Source organism: Cynocephalus volans, chromosome 16, assembly GCF_027409185.1.
Source record: "Cynocephalus volans isolate mCynVol1 chromosome 16, mCynVol1.pri, whole genome shotgun sequence".
NCBI classification, from domain to species: Eukaryota; Metazoa; Chordata; class Mammalia; order Dermoptera; family Cynocephalidae; genus Cynocephalus; species Cynocephalus volans.
Genome location: NC_084475.1, coordinates 21093107 through 21115716, shown reverse-complemented (window position 1 = coordinate 21115716; position 22610 = coordinate 21093107). Strand labels below are relative to the sequence as shown.

The window sequence follows — 22610 nt, the reverse complement described above, 5'->3', positions numbered from 1 at the left end:
TGCCTTCCTGGTGAGGCCTCCCTGGCACACTCTCGTGCTCGCCTCTCTATCACAATGTGGTCTGGACGCTCTGCCATGCCCTGGGACCTGCAGTCAGGACTCTGGCCTGTCCTTCAGCGACAACGCCAGAGCGAGGTGTGGGGTGGGGCAGGGCCCAAGCAAGAGGAGAGGGTGCGAGGGACGCTTCTGGGCATGTTCCTGAGACCCTCCGACCTGAAACAGCGCTCTTCACTGCTCATTTCCCACTGTCACTTGCATGTGAGGAGGCAGGGTGGCCCCCGTCCACTTTGCGAGGAGGAAGAGTGAGGGTGGGAAATGAACTGGTTCCCACCACATGTGGCTGTCAGCAGCAGAGGGGAAGGTCCCCGCGAGCACCATGCATACCAGATACTGTCCTTATCCGCCACGGCTATACACGGTGTGAAGGGATGAAATTTGACCACGGAGGGGACGCCAGGGTTCCTGTTCAGAAATATCTGGTCATCCAGTCTCGTAATGCCTGCCAGAGAAACACACAAGAATGGATCCAGCAGCCAGTCTTAATTTGCAATAAATATCGACAGTCTATTTTACCAAGGCCGACACTGATGCCTGGTGTTTGGGGCCTTGGAGAGGCACAAAGGAAACAGAAGGATCGCAGGGACCACAGAGAGGGGCGGAAAATATACAGTGAGCAGTGAGGCACTTCCGGGCTCTTAGTGTGACGTCGGCCCAGCGCGCCCTCAGGGGAAGGGTTGGGCCCAGGCCAACAGGGTCCAGGCCTTTGCTCAGACCCCCCATAGCTCCTGGCACTAAGCTGGACACGTGGCAAGGTTTCAATCAATGCTTGTTAACTCATACATCAGCAATGTTCAGATTCCTGCAAATTGATCTGGGTGAGATGACACGGAGAAGGTGCTAACAGTTTCAGAGCAATGCTCAGTAGGGCTCTGACTGTAATAAAGACTCAGGGTTGAATCTGGGGTACAGCCATCACTACCCACGGTCCAGCCACAGTCCTGGGGTCTTCTGGCTAGAAAGATGGTTGCTATGAAATTATACGACTGAAGGATCACAAATTTAACAGAAAACAGGAATGTGGCTTCCAAATACTAACAGTAGGAATAAATTCCCCCAGGCTCTGTAAGACTTTATTATAGAGGGAACCATAAAAAGAGGCTAAAAATGCAGAGTCAAGATGGGTTTAGACACATTTTTGGCAACTAATACACAGTTTCTTCAGAGCGGCTGGGGGCCAATGGGCACATGCATGGTCTTCTGCTGCAGTGTGGGGGCGGGGGGATTAGCAGCCTCCCAGCCCGGACCTTGGACACATGCATGGCCTGTGGGTAACCCCTGTAGGGTGCTGAGGAGACTCACACACTCTTTCTGGGCCTGGGCTTCTGGACTGGTCCGAGGAACTGTGTCTTCCGGGGTGGGGTGGGCTGGGACTCTGGCAGGAAGCCACCCTGCTCTTGGGATGCAAGCAAACATAAGCAATGTGGGCACTTTGCTAGAGGTGACCCTGAGCTGGGCTTGGCCCCAAGAGGACCACAGGCTCGATGTGAGCAGCCTGCGCACCCTTCTGCCTGTGCCATGTGCATTCAGGTGGTGCCAGGACCGCAGCATCTGAGGCCAAAACCCTCAGGACGTTCCATCATGCACTGGGTACTCAGTCAGGGGCTGTGCTGTCACCAACATCTTCAGTCCACCAGCTCCTTTCTTTCTTGAAACAGCAACACCAAAAACCACTGGGAAGGCGTAAAGCCACTTTATGATGAGGAAGGTCACACAACAGAGGCAGTGAGACCAAAGGTGTGGTGTGGCGGCAGCACCACGTGAGCTCAGAGCTCCAGCATCATAAGTTACGGGGTTTTTATTTATTTATTTATTTATTTTTTATTATTTTATTTTTTTTTAAAAGATGACCGGTAAGGGGATCTTAACCCTTGACTTGGTGTTGTGAGCACCACGCTCAGCCAGTGAGCGAACCGGCCATCTGTATATGGGATCCGAACCCGGGGCCTTGGTGTTCTCAGCACCACACTCTCCCGAGTGAGCCACGGGCCGGCCCCGGGGTTTTTATTTTTGAGAGAGCCAAATTAGTGGGCATAATTTTGAGTATCAAAAGATAAAGGGAAACACCCCAGGGCAGCAGGGAATACGTTCTGAGTGTATGCGGTTACCAGCACATGCCAGCCCTGACAGGCCCTGCTGAAACGGACACGAACTTCCCCAGCTCCTGCCACCGGGGCGGCGCTTACTTCTCTTGTTAATTTTGTTCAGTCCATAGGCATCACGTCCCTCCTTTTCCTCACTGTTTACATCTTTTCCAGTGCACAGGTGGCTGTCACATAAAAACAAAAAGTGCACTGGATCCGAGTTCCAAGCTTGGCCGCCCCACTCTGGACCTCATTTGCCGCTGCTGCTGCAGTTCGGTGGCTCCAATTTTGCGTGTTTTGGACAAACACCTCTCTCTCTTTTCACAAAGACTGGAAGAGAGAACCCCCAACTCTGGTTTACAAAGATACTGTCCTTTTTTGTACAGAAAACCAGTTTTGTTTCTTGAACGCCTGGCGCTATTTGGTTCCCTGCTCAATTCTGGCCAGAAATGCCAGGCAGAGGGTCGCCTTTGCCGCCATGGGCCAGCTCACCTTCACGTGTTTGACTGTGTGAGCCAGACTTGGCTTCCACACCTGTCTCAGGTGACATGTGCTTGCCGTCCCAGCCAGCGGGTCTGGGCTCCGAGAGGACCACAGCCTCCAGGAAGACAGCCTCTTGAGGCTGCCAGCAGAGAAGGTCCTGCCGAATAGGCCGCCCTGCTCTCTCCCCTGAAGTAAGCTTGCTCTGGCTGCACACATTTGAGTGGAGCCTGCTGGGGCACAACATGCCAAATTCCAAAACCCTGGAGTGCCTTAAATGTAGTCTGCTGACAGCTCCTTCATAGAGGAACAAGGAGTCATAAATAACTAACATTAGTTTTCAGCAGAACAGTGACTATCCATTTTCATGTTAATGAAACATAAACCCAAGGCATTTCAGAAGGAGAGCTCTGAACGCAAACAGGCCGTGTATGAAAGTGCTTCAGAAACATCACTGGTCTCTAGAAGTCAAGTCATTTATGGCACTCGGTGGAGCAAAGGCGTGTGCCAGGCCTTGGCAAATTCGCTCAGGATGAGACCATGACACCCTGGCTGTCTGCAGGCAGGGCCTGGGGCTGAAGCTGGCAAGGTCCTTCTGCTCTGGTGGGAGGGACAGAGTCGTGTTTGTCTTATGGGTCCTCAACCTCAACTTTAAAAAGTAACACCTGGGGCCGGCCCATGGCTCACTCAGGAGAGTGTGGTGCTGATAACACCAAGGCCACGGGTTCGGATCCCATATAGGGATGGCCGGTTGCTCACTGGCTGAGCATGGTGCTGACAACACCAAGTCAAGGGTTAAGATCCCCTTACCGGTCATCTTTAAAAAAATAAATAAATAAAAAAATAAAAAAATAAAAAATAAAAAGTAACACCTACACACCACCAGCACCTCGGGGCCTGCCTGGAGACCTGAGGTGGGAAGCTGCGGACCGGACACCCCCCTCAGAATCTGACACAACACCAGCGCCAAGGAGCAGGCCAAAAACATCACCTCCATGTAGGTGGCCCACCACAGCCACTACAATAACCATGGCTGCCACAAAAGTGGTTAGATGCCACAACCACCACACAGATGGTCCTCCAGTCACTGGAGTGCATTGACACAAGGAGAGTCACCAGCAGAGATCAAAGAAAAGGATGTCTCACTCCACAAAGCCCATTCCAGAGTGACAGAAGCATCTGCTCTACAATAATACTGGGGGACCTGAACACACCTCTCAGCATTGGACAGATCATCTAGGCAACAAATCAACAAAGTAACCTTTACTCTTTCAGAAGGAGAGAAGAAATCTAGGGTAATTAAGAGGCGGGAGGGAAAGGGAGATAGGGAGAGATTGGACAAGGGGCATAAAGAATAAGTACGATTTGTAACAATATATATGCTAGTAATATTGATTTGATCAATATATGTCTACGTCGAACTCCCAAAATATGTATAATTATGATTCAATAAAAAAAAAAAAAGTAACCCTTAATAATCTCAGAATTTAGGGCTGCCCGTGGCTGACTTGGGAGAGTGCGGTGCTAACACCAAGGCCATGGGTTCGGATCCCTATATAGGGATGGTCGGTTCGCTCACTTGGGAGAGTGTGGCCCTGACAACACCAAGTCAAGGGTTAAGATCCCCTTACCGGTCATCTTTAAAAAAAAAAAAAAAAAAATCAGAATTTTACAGGACTGGGAGGAAGAGTCCAAGACGGTAGGGGCAGAGCCCCTGATTACTGGCTGTGCTGGTGCTCCGGCAGCTTCAGGTTCCAACCAGAGCAGGCTCAGCAATGCAAGCATGTAGCTAGCAGCTGCAGATGCAAGACCACTGGCCTTTCTCTACGAGCAACATCATTGTCTGAGAGGGGCACAGGCAAGTCCCTGGGGAAGGCTGCCCGACACTCTCATCCTCAATGACCCTTGGGGTCTCCGTGCCTGGGGGACGCGTGCAGCCCAGATCTGTCATGAGAGTCTCACTGACCTGCCCCTGCAGCAGCAGGCACCTGCACCCTTGGCCATTCAAGGCACTTCACGGCCCCCACACCACCTGGTGAGGCTGGAGGGCAAACAAGGTGGCTGCAAAGGGGGCAGTTTTGGCATCTGTTGGCAAATTTGGTGAAAGGTTTGTGAAGATGTGGCTGAGAAGCATTTGGACCTCAGGGACAAGGTGGAGACCAGCTGATGGAAGCCAGGGTCTGTATTTCCTGTTCCCAGGAAGTACACGCCCACCTGTCTGTGAGGCAGCACCACAGGGACACCCCCATCAGGTGAGTGAGACGTGGACTCCCCAGGGCCTGGGAAGGGCTTGCGCCTTTCCTCCTGCAAATGTTAAAATGCAAGGGCTGTGCTTCCCTCATCAATGGGGACCTCACCTTTGCTGATCACCCTCGAGCACAGAGCCGAGCCCTGCGGCCCTCTCCCCGCCCCCCCATGCCTGCCCCTCCTGGCTTCCCACTCTGGGCTGCATGGCCTCGAGGAACAGCCTCGTCTCCACCAGCCTCATCTCCTTATTTGCAAGGAGGCAGCCAGCTCTGTCCTGGGATTGGTGGCTGGGCTGAACAGGGCCGCAGACGCGCCTTACCCTTCTGGATGACCTGCTGTGCCTGCCTTCTGACGCGGGCGTTCCGCAGGAACCGCCACTCCCGCTCCTTGCGGATCTGACTCTCCAAGTCATGCTCTTCTGGGATCTTCAAAAAGAGAAAATATCCAGTTAAATTCAGCATTTAAGACAGTTTTCCAGGTACAGGCTCCCCTTCCTCACATGCTGGAGACCTCGCGTGGTCCTGTCTTGCCAGCATGTCCAGCGCCCTCCTGGCAGGCACAGGGCAGAGTTCATAGCCCATGGCGTGCGATTCAGCACCTGCTGGGCTCCCTCCCTGAGCTGGCAGAGGTGCTCTCCGCTTGCGGGCCCACCGGGTTTAGGGGTTCTGAGGCCCTCGACCAAACAGCCTGTAAGTAAGGCTGACAGGTGTGTGTGTTGGGGGCAGAGACTTGGGAAACACCTTCCAGACCCCAAAGGCCAAGTGGGGGCCAGTCTTCGGGGCCAGTGCGGAAGGCTAAGGCCACAGCTGTGTCTGACAGTGAGCGGCAGGGGGGCAGACACTAAATTTGCAACTTCAAACACTGAAAATACAAAATCACAGAAGATGGGGTGTGCTTAGAGAGACTTCTGCCTTTATTCTCTCTTGAATGCCAAAGGGAATTGGGGTATCTAGCTGGAAGACTTTGAGAAAGAGAATAACAAGAGGCTCCATGTGAGGGGCCAGGCGGGACCCCCCAGAACTGCTGCGGCCACAGGGTCTCACCTGCCGGAGAGGGTGGCAGTGGCTGCTGGGCTCCACCGAACGGGAGGAAGAGTTAGGAGAGTTCTGGGCTGCAAACCCGGTTAGGCTCAAACTAACTGGCGAGAATGCTGGCGCCTTTCCCTAATCAGACACAACTTCAGAAAGACTAGGTTTACGTCCATGTGAAATATGCAGACAGCAGACAAACTGTCCTCTACTCCTTCAGCAAAGGTCCTCACTCCATGGCCAGTGAGTGTGAGTGTGTGCAAGTATGCATGTGCATGTGGGTGGGGTGTGTGCAAAACCAATGTCTAAGGGGAAATAATAAACTAGGATTTAATCAACTTTATTCAGAAGTATGATCGTTTGTGTGTGTAAAACAAAGGTAATCCCTTAATCATATAAGTAAACCGAGTAAATATGGCTGACTCTGATTTCCTGCTAGGAAACTAAGAGTTATAAAATCCCCAAATCTAACAAAAATGAAATAAACAAGACAGAAACTCTACTCCTCTTGGCTTACCACAACTAGCCTGGGAGTCAGCCAACACAAAGGGCAAAGCCAGCCCACATTGGTTATTTTAAAAATCGCTTTCTCTGATACAAAAACTGTATGGATAGAGAACATCAAATACAGTGACGCTCACATTCTCAGGTGCACGTGTAGCTGAGAAATGAGACCATTTCTATAAGTACAGAATTTTTACGGAACAGTTCTCATGTCTCCTCCCTGAACGTTCTGTGTTATCATCAATCACAAATAAAACCAACCACACCCCACCCTGCTTCCGAGGCCTGCTCTCAGAGACGGCCTGCAGGTTTGTTTCCTAACATTCTATTGCTGTCCTTTCTTTTCCATCTAAAAATCATAAAAACTACACCCAACAAAACACTAATAAAAACAGGGGGAAAAAAAATAAAAAAGGGACATCCATACCTGAAACGACAATAAGAGGGGTCAAGCACCTTTCAGAACATTTATTGGTTTAGAAATGACCCATGGCAGCAAGTGGGATGGATCGTGGATTCCTAACAACTGGTTTCGTTCTATGATAATCCAGAGCTTATTAGAAAATACATGACAAATGGCCAATAATGTAGAGCAATAATATGGGGAAAAAACAACCCAGATAAAGAGACTCAAAGCCTGTGCAGGAACAGAGATATTGCACTTTAATGAAACTCGGGTTTCTCTGGGAATAAATAAAAGGAAGAGGTCTACAGGCGCTTTTGAGCAGGGAGGGAGGGGACTTGATGGGAAGGGATTCCAGGTTCATGGATCAGCACTCTCCATAGCTGGGCCTGAGCTCCTGGCACAGAATCCATGTGTGAGGGTGGACTAGGGAGGCTTCTGTGCCTCAGCTCCAAAGATGACAATGACGATGACTGTGAGGACAAGGTGCTGGGGAGGAGCAGGGCACACAGGCGCCCAGGTGGCAATGACACCGGGGGTCTCAGGAACACTGTCACATGCTGGAGCTGTTGGACAGCCCTGCGGGAATGGTCTCTAGGCCCAGGAGCTCTGTCTGGGAGGCAGTCACCCCTTCCCTGCTGTTGAATTCAAGGACAGAGCATGATGACCGTGGGGAGCCCTCTTGTACAGGCCCTGCTGAGGCCCTGTGAAAGGTTTTCAGAACTGGAACTGAAACACAGTTCTGGAACCACCCAAGCATCCGTCCTGAGGACCAGCAGGCATGACCAATAGGTTCACAGGATGAACACGGGCAGGGCGGGGAGGACGGTGGAGAGAGACGAGGGGATGGCAGGGACACATGAGAAGGCAGCAGACACCAGTGCTGCCCAGGGCTGAGGGACCACAGAACTGTCGACAGTCTATTGCCCTTCAGTGCAGTCTCGTCATCCGTCCCATCTTCTCCTCTGACCCACTCTCTGCAGGGTGAACACACGTGAACAAGGGCCCAGACCCAGCCCTGCTGAGCCCCTCTCGACAGGCCCCGGAGACATGGATGTTGGTCATTAGTGTTCCATGATTAGGATCATGACACGCCACGATTTCTAACACCTCTCAGCTTCTGCTCAGACAGAAACCAATTACAATCCTGAAGCCTCTCACAGAGACACGTCAGCGGAAAGCTGATGAAGCCCAACACCTTTCCTGCCACGAACAAGAACGTGGGCTCAGGAACAAGGAAGACCAGAGGGGCGGCAGAGGGCTTGAGGGAGGGCAGCGATTTGGTGCTTTCCCATGCAGTGAATCCTCATACAGTGAATTTGTGAGTCCTAAGGCTGAGTCTTATTTTTAATCCTTCTAGATTTAAAAAGGGTCAAGGTGCATGGGATAACGTTCAGAACAGGTCCATGACTGTCAAGATTGAAAAAGACTTGGGCAAAGGCAAGGGCAGGGCGGACCCACAGGGAAGGCTCCTCCATGTCGATGCTCAGGTCTTTGACGCCCAGCTCCGTCTCCACCCGCTACGCACAGCACGCTCTGCTTGCACGAAGTGAGGACAAATCTGTCTCTTGCTTGCTTTTCACCTCAACACTTTTATTATTTTTTCTATTGTTTAACAACAAACTATCCCCCCATCTCTTGGACACAGAGAGGCCGTGGTGTGCCTTGAGGGCATGCAGTAGGTGGCAGCCTGATGTGGTCCACTGGTGCCCTGTGGTATGTCTAAGGAAAGACCCGAGTTCCAACTACTTGTTCAGCTACTGACAGGTAAAATGAAGTGAAGACCAGGTCTGATTTATGTCCTTACACCCGAAGATGGGTATTTACATCACCTGACTACGCTTTTTCTCAAGTACAACTTCAACACAAGGGGCGGGGAAAAGCTTCTCTCTCCTAAAGTCAGGTTGACTGAGATACAATTTATATAAATAACGTGTCCTCTTTTGGTACAGTTCTGACAAATGCTTAGCCACACAATCTTTTTTTTTTTTTTTTTGTCGTTTTTTCGTGACCAGCACTCAGCCAGTGAGTGCACCGGTCAGTCCTATATAGGATCCGAACCCGCGGCGGGAGCTTCGCCGCGCTCCCAGCGCAGCACTCTACCAAGTGCGCCACGGGCTCGGCCCAGCCACACAATCTTGATTGAACAGTCCCATCATCCCCACAATTTTTATGTGCCCCCACCCCAGTCAATCCTCTCTTTAGCCCCATTCCCTGTCCCTGGTTTTGCTTTTTCTGTAATGTTTAAACGTGTCACACAGTCTATAGACCGTTGAGTGGACTATTCCAATTCTAATTCTCATGTGTGCTGTATGCATTCACGAGTTTAAAAAAATTTTTTTTGGCTGACCTCTCATTTTACAGCTATATCATATTTTATCTATTTGCCAGGTCAAGGATATTTGGGGTGTTTCCAAGTTTTGGTGACTGCAAACGTTCACATAAGAGGTTTCTGAATGAACATAAGTTTTCATTTTTCTTGGTGAATGTCCAGGAATAGGGCTGCTGGGTTGTATGGTAAGCATATGTTTAACTTGATAAGAAACAGCCAAACTTTCCCAAAGCTTGTGTGACATCTTGCGTCTGCACCAGCCAAGCAGGAAAGTTTCAGGTGCCCTGCATCTTTTGCCAGCACTAGGCACTGAGAGATGCCAAGGTTTCAGCTGCTCTAACAGACGTGGAATGGTACCTCACTGTGGTAATTTGCACTTCTCTGGTGAGTAACTTCCTTAATACCAGGCATCTTTTCATGTGCTTATTTGCCACCTGTACATCTTCTCCGGTGAAGTGTCTGTGCAAATCTTTTGCCATTGTTTTAAAGTTGGGTTGCTTGTTTCCTTCCTGTGGAATTTTGAGAGCTCTTCATGTATACTAGATACAAGATCTTCAACAGATATGTGGTTTATCCTTTTTCTCTCCATCTGTGGCTTGTCTACATTTTCTTAAGTCTTTCAAGAAGGTAGTTTTACATTTTGATGAAGTCCAATTTGTCACTTTTTTTCTTGTATGGCTTGTGTTTTTTGTATTTTATTGAAGAAGTCATTGCCTAACCCAAGGTCAAAAACATTTTCTTCTGTTTCCTCCTAGAAGTTTTATAGTTTTAGGTTTCACATTTAGGGATATGATTCATTTTGAGTTAATTGTTGGATAAGGTGTGAATCAAGGTTCTTTTTTTTGGCACATATATGTCCAGTTGCTCTAGCACCACTTGTTGAAAAGACTCTACTTTCTCCATAGTACTGAACTGCTTCTGCACCTCTGTTGAAGATCAATTGAACACACTCGTGTGGATCTATTTCTGGGCTCTCTGTTTTGTTCCATTGATCTATGTTTCTGTCCTTTCACCAGCTCCACAGTCTTCATTACTTTAACTTTAAAGTGAGGCTTGAAATCAGATAGAGTTCTCTCACTTCATTCTTCTACTTCAAAACTGCTTCAGTTATTTTAGTTTCTTTGCTAGTCCCCATAAATTTTAGAAGCTTATCTTAAAAAAAAAAAAAAAAAAAAAAAATCCCACTAGGATTTTGATTGGGATAACATTGAATTGATTTATATGCCAATTTAGGGAGAACTGACATCTTAACATTATTGAGTCTTCTGATCCATGAATGTGGGCTCTATTTATTTAGGTCTTCTCTGATTTCTTTCATTAGTGTTTCATATTTTTCAGCATATAGATCTTGCACATTTTTTTTTTTTTGATTTATACTTATTTCATTTTTTGGTGCTATTATTAATGGTACTGATGTTAAATTTCAATTTCCAACTGTTCAAATAGAAATGTAATCGACTTTTGTATAACACCTCTGTATCCTGCCAACTTCCTAAACTTACTTATTCTAGTGGTATTTTGCAGATTATTTGGGATTTCTACATACACAATAATGCTGTCTGTTAATGGAGATAGTTTTATCTCATCCTTTCCATCTGTAAGCGTTTATTTCCTTTTCTTGTCTTAGCACACAGTCTAGGCCCTCAGGTAGGACAGTGAATAGGTATGGTGAGATCAGACAAGCCTTATTCCTGACCTTAGAGAAAAAGCATCCAGTCTTCTGCTAATGAGAATGATGTTAACTACAGGGTTTTTTTGTAGATGTTATTTGTAAAGGTAAGAAGTTTCCTTCTATTCCTGGTTTGCTGAGTGTTTTTTATCATGAATAACTGTTGAGTTCTGTCAGGTACTTTTTCTGCAGCTCTTGAGATGATCATGACTTTTCTTCAGTCTGCTGATGGCTCAATTACGTGATTAATTTTAAAATGTTGAATCAACTTTGCATTCTTGGGATAGAGTCCTCTTGGTCACTAGTGTATTATCTATGTTATATATTACTACATTTGATTTGTTAATACTATGTTGAGGGTTTTGGGTCCATATTCATGAAGGATATTGGTTTGTAGCTTTTTACTCTTATGACTTTCTGGCTTTGGTATCAGAGTCATGCAGCCTTCATGCAATGAGTTGGGAAGTGAACACTCCTCTTTTATTTTCTGTAAGAAACTGTGTAGAACTGGTATTACCTATTCATCAAAAGTTTGGTAGAATTGCTAGTGAAATTATCTGCATCTGGACTTTCTTTGTTGAAAGGCTTTTAACTACAAACCCATTTCTATTAATAGACAAGGACTTGTTTAGGTTATCTATTTGCTATTGAGTGAGTTTTGGTAGTTTATGTCTTTTAAGGAATTTGTCTCATCTAAGTTGTTGAGTTTGTTAGGTATATTTCCGGACTCTCAATTCTAATCCATTAGTCTGCATGTCTGTCCCTATGCCAGGGCCACATTGTCCTGATCAGTGCAACTATGACGTGAGTTTCAAAATCAGGAGGAATGAGTCATTCTATTTGTCTTCTACATTTTTCTTTTGTGCTATTCTGGGTCCCTTGTATTTCCATATGAATTTTAGTATCAGCTTGTCAATTTTTGCAAAAAAGGCAGGTGGAGTTTTCACGGGGACTGCACTATATCTATGGGTCTATTTGGGGAGTACTGCCTGCCATCTTAGTCCTACGTCTTCTGGGCCATGGACATACGATTTCTTTTCATTCACTTAGGTCTTCTTTAAATTAATTCAACTATGTTTTTTGTTTCAGTGTACAAGTCTTACATTTCTTTGGCTAAGTTTATTCCTAAGTAGTCTATTCTTTTTGATGCTATTGTAAATGAAATATTTTCTTAATTGAATTTTTAGATTGCTCATTCCTTGTGTATAGAAATGTAATACAAATGGCTTTTATATGTTGATCTTGCATGCTGCAACACTGCTGCACTTGTTTTCTAGTTCTACAGTTTATTACATAGGTTTCTCATGATTTTCAATATTCAAGATCATGTCTTTTGTGAATATAGTTTTTTCTTTCTGAGGGTACTTCAAAAAGTTCATGGAAAAACAGAATTGAAAGATATACCAATCTTTCCATGAACTTTTCGAAGTATCTTCGTATGAAGCCTTTTATTTCTTTTCCTTGCCCAAGTCCCTGGCTATAATTTCCAGTACAGTGTTAAAGAGAAGTGGCAAGAGAGAATATATTTGATTGTTGCCTTCCTTCTTGAAATATTTTCACTGTGTATAGAATTCTAGGTTGACAGTTCGCTTCTTTCAGCACTTTAAAGATGTTACTACATTATCTTCTGTCTGACATAGTTTCTGATGAGAACTCGGTGGTAATTCTTATCTTTGTCCCCCTGTATGCAATGTGTCTTCTTTTCTCCAGTGGCCTTTAAGATTTTTTCTTTAACTTTCATTTTCAGCAGTTTAAATATGATGTATGTGTGGATGTGCGTGGATGTGTATGTATCCTGCTTTGTGATCTCGTTAGATCTGTGGTTAAATGCTTTTCATTATTTTTGGAAAGCTGGCTATTATATCTTTAAATATTCCTTCTACCATTCTTTCTCTCTTTGCCTTCTGGGATTCCAATTACACATATGACAGACTGTTTCATACTGTCCCAAAGCTCTCAGATGATCTGGTTTGTTTTTGGTTTGTGCTTTCTCACTCTTTTTAATCGTTTCATTTTGAGTAATTTCTATGAACCTATCTTTATTTTAAATTCACTGGACTTTTCCTTTGACTGTTTGAGGTTACAGGTGAACCTCTTGAAGGTATTCTTCATCTTTCTTAGTATGTCTTTGTTTATTTCTAGCATTTCCATTAGACTCTTAGTTTCCATCTCTCTTTTGGAATTCCTCATCTGCTCATGTATGTCATCCACCTTTTCCATTAGTACTTTTATCATATTAATCACAGTTACTTCACATTCTATCTATTAGCTCCAACATCTGGGTTCTCTCTGAGTCTGGTTCTGCTTTATCTCTTAACAGTGGGTGTGTTTCTCTTATATTTTTGGGGCATTTAATAATTTTTTAATAAATCCCAGACTTTGCGTGTAGAATAGTAGAGACCAAGGTAAATAATTTTTTTTTATGCCTGGAAAATGGGTAAGCCTCTGTTGCTAGACCATCAGCGTAAAGAGTTGAGTCAATCTAGTGAGGTGTTGAGATGGAGTTGGGTTTTGTTGTTATGGTTACATTCACTGCACTTCCAGCTCAAACTCCTCTAGAGTTCTCTTGTGCCTAGGGTGAGGCCTGGTTTTATGGAGGGCTTTCCCTGTATGCTGCACCTCAGAGGGCTTCTCTTTCCACACTCTTCTCCTCTGCCAGTGCCCAACTGCTGGGCTTGTGACATGGAGCCTGCTGGCCTAGTGGTGCAGGTCAGGAAGGGCCCTGTGCTATTCTAACCCAGCCTCAATCTTGGTCAGGATCTATATCTCTGGGCCTCGGGGATGGGGCTTTCTCAGTCATCCTGCCCCTCCTCCCTATGCTGTAACCTATGTGTTTCCTGGCCCCTCAGGAGATGGAGGGTTTCTTTTCACTTCTCCTACTGGCAGTGGGTCTTTGCCTGTCCCCTGGGGATATTAGGGTTTGCTGCTTTTCCATCAGGGGCTTAAGGTTTATGTTCTACAGGGAGAGGGTCTGTGTAGGGATTTGTGCCTTTTCTGCAGGAGTAGCTATTCCCTCCTCCAGGCCCACATTACAGAGGAAGGTTTTCCTATTCTCCCATCCCAGTCTTCCAAGTGAGAGCCCTGTGGAGGTCCATGGAGAACAGCCTGTGCAGCTTATGGCTCCCAAGGGTTTGAGGGTCTGCACTGGTGCACACTCAGCCTTTGGCAATCCACCAAGTTTTAGGTGAATTCTTCTCCTCACTTGTCCCCTCTCCTGCTCTGCCCCAGGTGAGCCAGTGCTCAGGACTCAGCTATCTTCCTTCACCTTTCAGGCAACTCAGTTTCCTGCAAGTTAAGCTCTCTGATGTTTTCCAGAAAAGTCAGGATTTTATACTTTATTTGGCCTTTTCTTATTTCTAAGGTGGGAGTGATACTCTTTCCAGTTTTCTACATATTAGGAGGAAGTAGAACCAGGCTGGGGCTTCTGACAGACACATAGACTCACACATGGACTTAGAACCCACATGCCTAACTCACTGTGTATTTCATGTAGTTTTCATCAAAAAACCCAACTACTCATTGATTCTGGCATTCCTGGAAGGGAACTGACCTGTCTGTTTGCCCTCCTCCTGAACTGTCCGAGAAAGAACAGGATACAGCCATTTTAGAAACTGGACCTAGTGTGGCACCAGGTGGCCTCCTGATGTGGTTGGAGCACACAGCAAACTGAAGTGATGGGGAATAACCCTTAGGTTATTAGGGTGAGACTGTGTAAAATTCTCAGGCTCTGTCTGCCTGGAAGTTTGTGTGAAGAATGTCACAAACAGGGTCATTTATCATAGGGAAAAACCCCCAGAAAAAGTAATTTTTGCAGAAGAGTATTTGATGATACAAGAAAATGCTCATTATTCATCATATAAGTGAAAAAAAGCAGGAAAACAAAGCTGTACATGTAGAATAATCCCAACATGGGGAGAAAACCATTGTGTGTGCATGTGTGTGTATTATGGGTAATTTCAATCGTCTTTATTGTTTTTGTTTTCTGAGTTTTTAATAATGTACTGCAGCAAATAGCTTCATAACTGTGCAGGTTTAATAAAGGGCACAGCAAGTCCTGCCTCTGCCGTCAGAGCCCGCTGGCACTCTTCTAAGGCATGGGTCAGGGAGGGCAAGACCTGTGCTTGCCGTGGAGGGGCCTAACGTCAATCTTTGCTATAGCTTTACGCATTATACTCAAATCAACTGATATTCACTCTGTGTGTAATGCCACAAAACTATTTTATTTACATTCTTTTTTTGGTAACTGGCTGGTATGGGGATCCAAAACAATTTTATTGCTCTTTTAACATTCTTTTTATAATTAAAAATTATATTTTGATCTGTTCTAAATTGCAAAACTAATAATTGTTCTTTCCAAAAAATTCAAATGACCCAGAAATATGTAAAGCAAAAAGGACAGTTTCTTTCCCTGACTCCTATCCCACCTTCTAGAAGTAACTATATGACTAGTTTGATGTGTAATCTTCTAAAGCTCTTCCTATACTTATCCAAATCCACAGAACCACAGAGATTGTGCAAGCATTGTGTACAATTTCATTATTTTTACCTATTATATTAAGGGCCACCAACCAACTCCTCACAGATAGATAGAAATCATTAATTTTAATGGCTGTATAATATTCTAGTACATGGATGCATTATTTATTTATTTATTTTTGGTGGTTGGCTGGTACAAGGAACCAAACCTGTTGATTTTAATCTGTTAATTAAAACCCATTAATTCTCCTACTAATTAATGTTCTTTTTTGGTTTTCAACTTTTTGCTATTACAAATAATGTTGTAATGAGCATCTCTGGACATATATCATTCTATATGCACTTATATTAGTGGTTTTTAAGAATATATTTCTTAGAGCAGGATTGCTGGTTTTGAGGCTATATCCATTTATAAATATGATAGCTACTACCAAACTGCCTTATGCAAAGCAGTATTTTACCCACCCAGCAATAGTATCTGAGAATTCATATTTTCCCACATCCTTGTAAACCAATCTCTGGATAGAATTGATCTTTGAAATTTGCCAACTGAGAGAAGAAAAAAATCGTTTGTAATCAGAACAAAATTCAGTAAATCTTTTTGTTTTTAAGCACATGACAGGCCATTTTAAACAATCTTTTACGGTTCCTAAAGCAGATGTGAGCTCTATAAACCAACACAGGAAAGATAAAAGGTTGTTTCATCAATCACAGATAAAGCTTGTCAGAACAGAGTTTTTTGGTCATACAGACCTGTAAGAAATCTCATTGTGAGTTGATAAAAAAGCTAGCAAAACCTGTCACGATAATCATGTTTTTGGGTACTCAGTCCTACTAACCTCTAGTTGTACGTTACTGTAACACTAGGTATAATTTCATTTTTTGGTGAATATTTTTTTGAAGCAGTTTAGGGTTCTGCTCTTTTTGAGGTTCAATCTTAGCCTTAGAGCTATTTTCAGTTTACATGTAGAGCAGGCTAATGAAAAAGTTCTTAATGCATTTTATTACACAAATATGTCATTAGATGATTAATTAAATTAATAAAAAGAATACTCTTATGAATATCACCTACTAGCAGGAAAAAAAAATTTTTTTAATAACAAAACATGCCCTGCTTCCTCTTCTAAAGTTTAGAAAAGGTCTCTAATTAATGTAAAAGAAAAACCACTTCAACTCCTTAAGTCTCCTAAGACTGCAGTAGCTGCCATAGAGATTTACAGACATCACTGGCCATAAGAGCATTGTTTTCAATCGTGGGAACCTAGAGCTTGTCATTTCAAGCTACAACCAAATGACAGTGTGCTTTCACATGCTTGGCAAGGTCAGAGGAAAACAGTCACTTACTTATTCAACAACTGTTCCCTGACTGTCTGTCACAGGTGTTGTTAGGTCCTACTTGGACCCTCTTGGACTAATCCCGTCTGTAACATGCATGCTTCAGGACCTACATGATGGGGCCACACCACCAGGCTGACAGCCTCTGATTCCTCCACGCTGGTGGGAATTCTCATACACTCCCCAGGGTATGGAAACGGAACGCAAAGGCACTGGGATCTGCTGCTCCTTTTGAAGAAGCGGGGGTAAGGCGTCAGCCAAAGAGTGGACACTGGCCTGGGCTTTGTGCTTGAGTACGACCTGCAGACATATGTGTAGAGGTGCTCCTGATAGATCTTCAGTCCCAGCCTGGCACCTGACATGCCTCTGGGGGACTTCTTCCTGCAATCAGAGGGTGTGTACTTATGGAAGACTCTCTCGTTATAATGCTTAGGAGAGGAGAGCAAATCCTCTGGGAAAAAATCAAACTCATTTTCAAGTTGAACAGAAATGAGTTTTGGATCCTCTACACTCCTCCTGCCTTTCCTCATATACAGATGACTGAGAACAGGCATTTTTCAAGGACTCCGAGAAAAGCCTCTCACTACCATACAAAGAAATTACCATAATTTATAACCACTGTCACGTCCCCAAGAGGGAGGACCAGACCGTCTAGGTTTCTCAATTGCTTGACTTCATCTGCCTTAAGCACAAGATGGTACCAAGGAAACCAAAAATCTGTTAATATTAAACTAAATTCCACTTAACTTTTAAACAGACCATACCACAGTTCTAAAGGACAAGTCACCACCCCTAACACCAGCGTCTAATTATCTCTTAGCTCTTGTCATTTGTAATTTGGATGGCTCTTGTTTGCTGCACAGAAATTTCAGTACTCGTTGACTCTTTCCTGTCTTAACCAGAAGAGTTCCAGCGATTGGAAAAGGACACCTCCCCTCCATCTGCAGTGGGATAATTCACCTAAAGACACCTGAAGGTATGCCTGGGCAGGCCTTGCTTGTCTTGGATAATGTGCTTTGCTGACTACAACTTAACCCACATGCCTCGACAGCCTCTTGGGGTTTATTTCTTTAGTACTTTCCCCCCTGACTATAAAGGTATTTTGTGTTTAGTACATAAACTGTAGACAAGACAGAAAGGTATAAGGAAAAAACCAAATTCAGTGCCACCAGACTGTCATTTGTGAATCCACAGTTAAGATGTGTTTCCTTGCAGTCTTTTTGCTTTGTGCACATGTGTTTATGCATAGCATGTACGACTATGATCATTCCGTGGGTCCAGATTTCTGTCCTGCTTTTTTTCTTTTTTAAAAATTTTATCATGATACACAAATAGGGCCTATAAAAAAAAAAAGAAAAAAATTTATGATGAGCATTTCCTTAGGACACTAATCAATTTGAAAGCTTAATTTTTAAATAGTTCCAATAATATTAAATTTTTCATAATTTTTTAATCATTCAATCTCTGCTGGACATTTAGGTGGATCCCAATTTTCACTACTGTAAATAATACAGAGATCAACCACATGTCTGATTACTTCTTTAAGAATGCTGTTTAAGGCCTTTGATACTTATTGCCAAACTGCTTTCTAGAAAAGTTGGGCCATTTTACACTCTTAGGTTCATTTAAGGGATGGAAAAGACCTCCTCTCCCTGTCCAGCAAATGGGCTTAATAAGTTAGAACTTTATGACTGGCCTCAGGTACTATTTTGTGTTCTTATGGACAAAAATCGATATTCACTACAGGGAAAAAGGAAAGCAGAAGAGTTGTGACAGAGTCCAAAGACTTTTCACGGAAATGACTTAGACATGTAACTTGACATACAGTAAAGAATTAGCTGGGATTTTTAGTTTTCAATTATACACACAAGGGAAGAGAAAGAAGGATTTCTAGGAATGTGCTTTAGACTTATGGAAAATCTCAAAATGAATCCCTGCAGGACTCCCTGCAGAAAGATGGGCCTGAGGGATTCTGCTAACAAAATGTATCTCCCGTCCCATCTCATGGTGAGGCCTGAGAGCCGTCACCCTGAACAGGGCTCTAATCTGTAGTGACAGAGTCACCACATCTACAGACACACTTCACATTATCGCTGTGGCAGAATTAAACCTGAAAGACGGTCTTGCAGAATAAGTCTGAATGCATCAGAATTAGCTCCAGCTAGTGTAGTCCACAGTCCCCAAAGTGCTGAGTCCCCCAAGTGTGGCCTGGGGATGGCCTTATGCTGTCCTCACCATTTGGGAATTGGAAAGCCTGGAGGGACCTCGACAGTTAAGATGAAGGGTGCCTGTTACAGTGGCAAACTCCGAATAGGGAGGACTTTTCTCTTTTTTTGAGAAGACGGGAAGTAAGTAAACTCTGTTTCTCTGGCTGTTCTATCTTAACTGTTAACACTGCTACTGTAACAGCAATTTGGGGTCACCCTCCAGCAGTGACAAACGGAGTAGGGCAGGAGCCACCGAGGGTCCAGGGTGCGGCTGGCTGGAACAGCAGAGGGGCCCACAAGCCCTGCCCACCTGCTTCAGGCCGCGGCTCAGGGAAGGACCTGCATGGCCCCACCTGGGCTAAGGAGCCATGGTGAGTGGGCAGGGAGGGGCAGGCAGGATGGGGACAGGGCAGGCGACAGGATGGGCGTAAGACGGGGGCAAGGTGGGGTGGGGCCGTCAGGAAGGGCGTGAACTGGCAAGTGTGCGAGGAGCAGAGGGTTTGGGCACCCAGGGCCAGAGCCCGGGGACACTGGTGGAAGGAGAAGGGAGCCAGAGGGCGAGGCTTGGAGGGCCTCGAGTGTCTGTGCTCAAGGAAATGGAGGAGCACGCCCCGGCTGAGGTCTCCACTCTAAACCCCAGTGCTCCCAACGCACCTTCATGACGGGCTGTGCGAAATACCGGGCGCTCCAGTCGCAGAATCCCGTCTGCATGGTGGCCGAGATGAAGCTTTTGTGTCCAGCAGCTTCGTCTGCGTCGTCTGCAGTCTTCCGGGCATTTGGAAAGGAGGCGGGTTGGAAGAAAGGAGAAGACATCAGTCAGTCACAGAGCTCCCTGTGCTTTCTCATGTGCTTGAAAGAGTTCCTAATGGGACAAGGTTGCAGCAGTTAGCAATGGCCTGGCTCCTGGGGACACCACGTCTGTGCTCCTCTCTCTTCTGCATCCTGGTGACAAAGAAACCCTGAATGCCTGCACACGACTCGAGGGCCCCAGGCGCAATGCACGTCTGCCCCTCTGTCCCTGCGAGGCAGGGCCTGCAGAGCCATGCTCACTGCCCCCACTGATGTCTAGGCAGGGCCTGTGGAGGTCCACATGTACCAGTTCATCAATCCCCAAAAAGCCTCTGCTGCCTGGTATGGGGACTGCACTTCCAACAGCCCCACCAGCAGCTGGTTGAGCGCAGGGGCTCCTGGTCCCTGGGGTCTGCCCTGTGTGAAGTGGCCTCGGATGGAGGCACTGGGACTTCAGCTGGGACTACCAACCACTTACAGTGCTGGAAGTTGTGATGAGGACTATGCTCTGGCTGTTTCCTACTGCACGACTGACATTGCCAGGGCTACAGAAGGTGGTGTCAGCTCATTCAATGTGGCTGGGCACAGAAGGCCCCTCGAGGCATGTCACACCCTAGGGATGGGGCTGAGGCACCCCTCATGCTGAATCTTTGCAGAGAGGAGCTCCCCATCATCCAGGGGGAGATATAGCAAGAGGGGCTAATCTCCTGCCTGGAAGTGCCTGCTGTGGCTCCACAATGCCACTGACAGGTGGGGGTGGGGAGCCACATGTGTCTGCACCAGCTGTGCTGCTCAGCTGGCCGGTGCTTCCCTCCTTCCCCCCATCCAGGCTGCAACAATGTGGCCTCTGCCCCGTGTCAGGGCCCAGCCAGGAGGCTGTGCCTGCACCTGAGCTCACTGGCAGTTCCCACCCCTTGGCTGTCCAGGCACTCAAAGTCAGGGTGGGCTTGGGGCTAAGCAGCAGCACAGGACCCTGCCCAGCTCCTGCTGCACCCACCTTTCCAATCACCACGATGGTGACTCTTGCTCCAAAGTCAACTTGAAAGGTGGCTATTAATCTCTTTCTTAAGTCACTGGGTGATAAAGAGAGCCATGGCACCCCCTCCACTGCTGAGAGAGCTAACTACTGCCTACAGCAGCTGGATGTCCTCGGCACGTTCTGAACAACCTTCCTTAGACTGAGAAAGTGGCAAGTGATCTGAACAAGACAGCAGAGGTCTATAGGCCAGTCACCACCTTACGTGGTCTGCGTAACCCTGGCAAATAAAAGCACAAGTTCCTCTCTCTCTTGAAATCCCTTTTCAACTTAGTTAAAGGCAAAGAGAGTACACCTATTTATGTAGTTTATGGGAAAAACAACCCATTTGGAGTAAACACTCAGAATAGCAGCTGCCACATCAAGTGGAGGCAAAATACTATGTACCTGTGAAGGAAAAAAGCAAACTAACTCTATGTTCTCGTTTTGTTACGTGGAAGTGGCCTTGACAGTGGGCCTGGGACAAGAGGCTGCAGGAATAAGCCGCAGGCCCTGCACGCTGGAGAGGGGCAACTGCACACAGGAGGCCGAGGCAGGGAGCTACTGCCTGGGGCTATCCGAGAAGCAAAACCGTCAGCATCCAGCTCACCAGATTTAGTGTTCACACATCACAGGTGTCACAAAATGGTCCGAGTCTGTACCTGATCTGGGCCCTTGTCAAACATCTTTCGCGTCCGGGGGAACTGGTGGGAGTGGGGAGTGTACTGTGCCCCCACGGGGCCCGCGGCACCTGGCCGGCCCGAGGGCAGGTCACGACTGCCTGGCTGCTTTGCCACGTCGTTGGTCAGGCTGGAGCTGCTGATGCTGGACGTTGGTGGGGAGCCTCTGCCGGCAGAAGAACAAACACTGGGTTTTACCGAGAGTCTGTCTCTTTGAGATGAAACACTACACAACTTCTAGAATGCCCTACCCCTACCCAGATGCTGCCAACGGACCCAGGAACGTCCTCAATTGCCTGGCATGTCAACATGACTTCCAAATACCACCTGCTGACACTGCACAGGTTCTGAGAACCGTCTCTCCCTGAATACGAACATGTTGAGCGAGCGGCAGGCAGGGACAGGTCTGGGGAACCTGTCCCTGGCGCCTGTGCCCACTCTGAGCTCGTATCCCAAGGTGCTGACAGTGATCAACAGACCGGGTCCTGCCCTGTAGGTTACCTACCTGGAGAACCTAGATCCCCTCTTATAAAATTCTGAAAGGCACAGAAATCAGGCTCAGCTGGATTTCTGTTGTTACAATATGAGCAAATGAAAGTTCTTCGGGATGGGGAAGAATTCTAGGAAGGTCTCGGGTCAGACAGACACAGGGGTGTGCGAGAAGTGGGGGAAGAACGTGGCTGCAGAGCGGGAAGGAGAGGGGAAACGAGATGGAAGGTGGGCAGAAAGTGAGCGGGGGCAGACGGCAACAGGGAGGGGTGAGGCCAGTCACCGTGACAGACCTCGGGGACGAGCTTGCTCCTGGGGGACCCGGGCCACTTACCCCACCTGGTGGATGTGCATGCCCTTGTTGGTCGGGCTGGCGGGGGCCGACTGTGTGAGAGAGGATGTGTCCAGGATGCGCTGTGGCCGGGTGTTCACCGTAGCCTGCAGGGGCAAGGGGGTGGCTGAGGGGAGCCTCCTCTAAGGCTCGGGACACAAGTACCAGGCTGGTGGCTGTTTCTGAGTAGGTACAAAATCATTATAGAAAAGGCCTTCTGTCCAAGGAAATCTCAAACACCTAAGGAAGGTCTCAGTTGAAATTTCCCCCCCAAACATAACCCTGAGAATAAAATGATATTCTTTCTGCTCCTAGAAATTACTCCCATGGGTCCAGGGGGCCCTAGGTGGCCCTCGAGGACACGGGCATCTGAGGAGGACTGCGGGTGTGCGGCCCCTGAGGATCTGCCAGCTCACCCCTGCCGCGTGGCCCTCCTTCCTGGGCCGGTCCTCAGCACTCCCCACGTCTGCCGAGGGGCTGCGGC

General features: G+C 46.7%; 1 protein-coding gene across 1 annotated transcript in view; it reads right to left on the bottom strand.

Moving 5' to 3' along the window:
- Window positions 1-22610, bottom strand: part of RPTOR (regulatory associated protein of MTOR complex 1) — a 417690-nt gene that overhangs the window by 20507 nt on the left and 374573 nt on the right. The window contains exons 22-26 of the mRNA XM_063080629.1: window positions 22130-22233; window positions 21289-21472; window positions 19477-19587; window positions 5188-5293; window positions 385-499 (exon numbers count right to left, since the gene is read on the bottom strand). Of these exons, the coding sequence (XP_062936699.1) occupies window positions 385-499; window positions 5188-5293; window positions 19477-19587; window positions 21289-21472; window positions 22130-22233 (620 nt within the window). The remainder of the gene's footprint in view (window positions 1-384; window positions 500-5187; window positions 5294-19476; window positions 19588-21288; window positions 21473-22129; window positions 22234-22610) is intronic.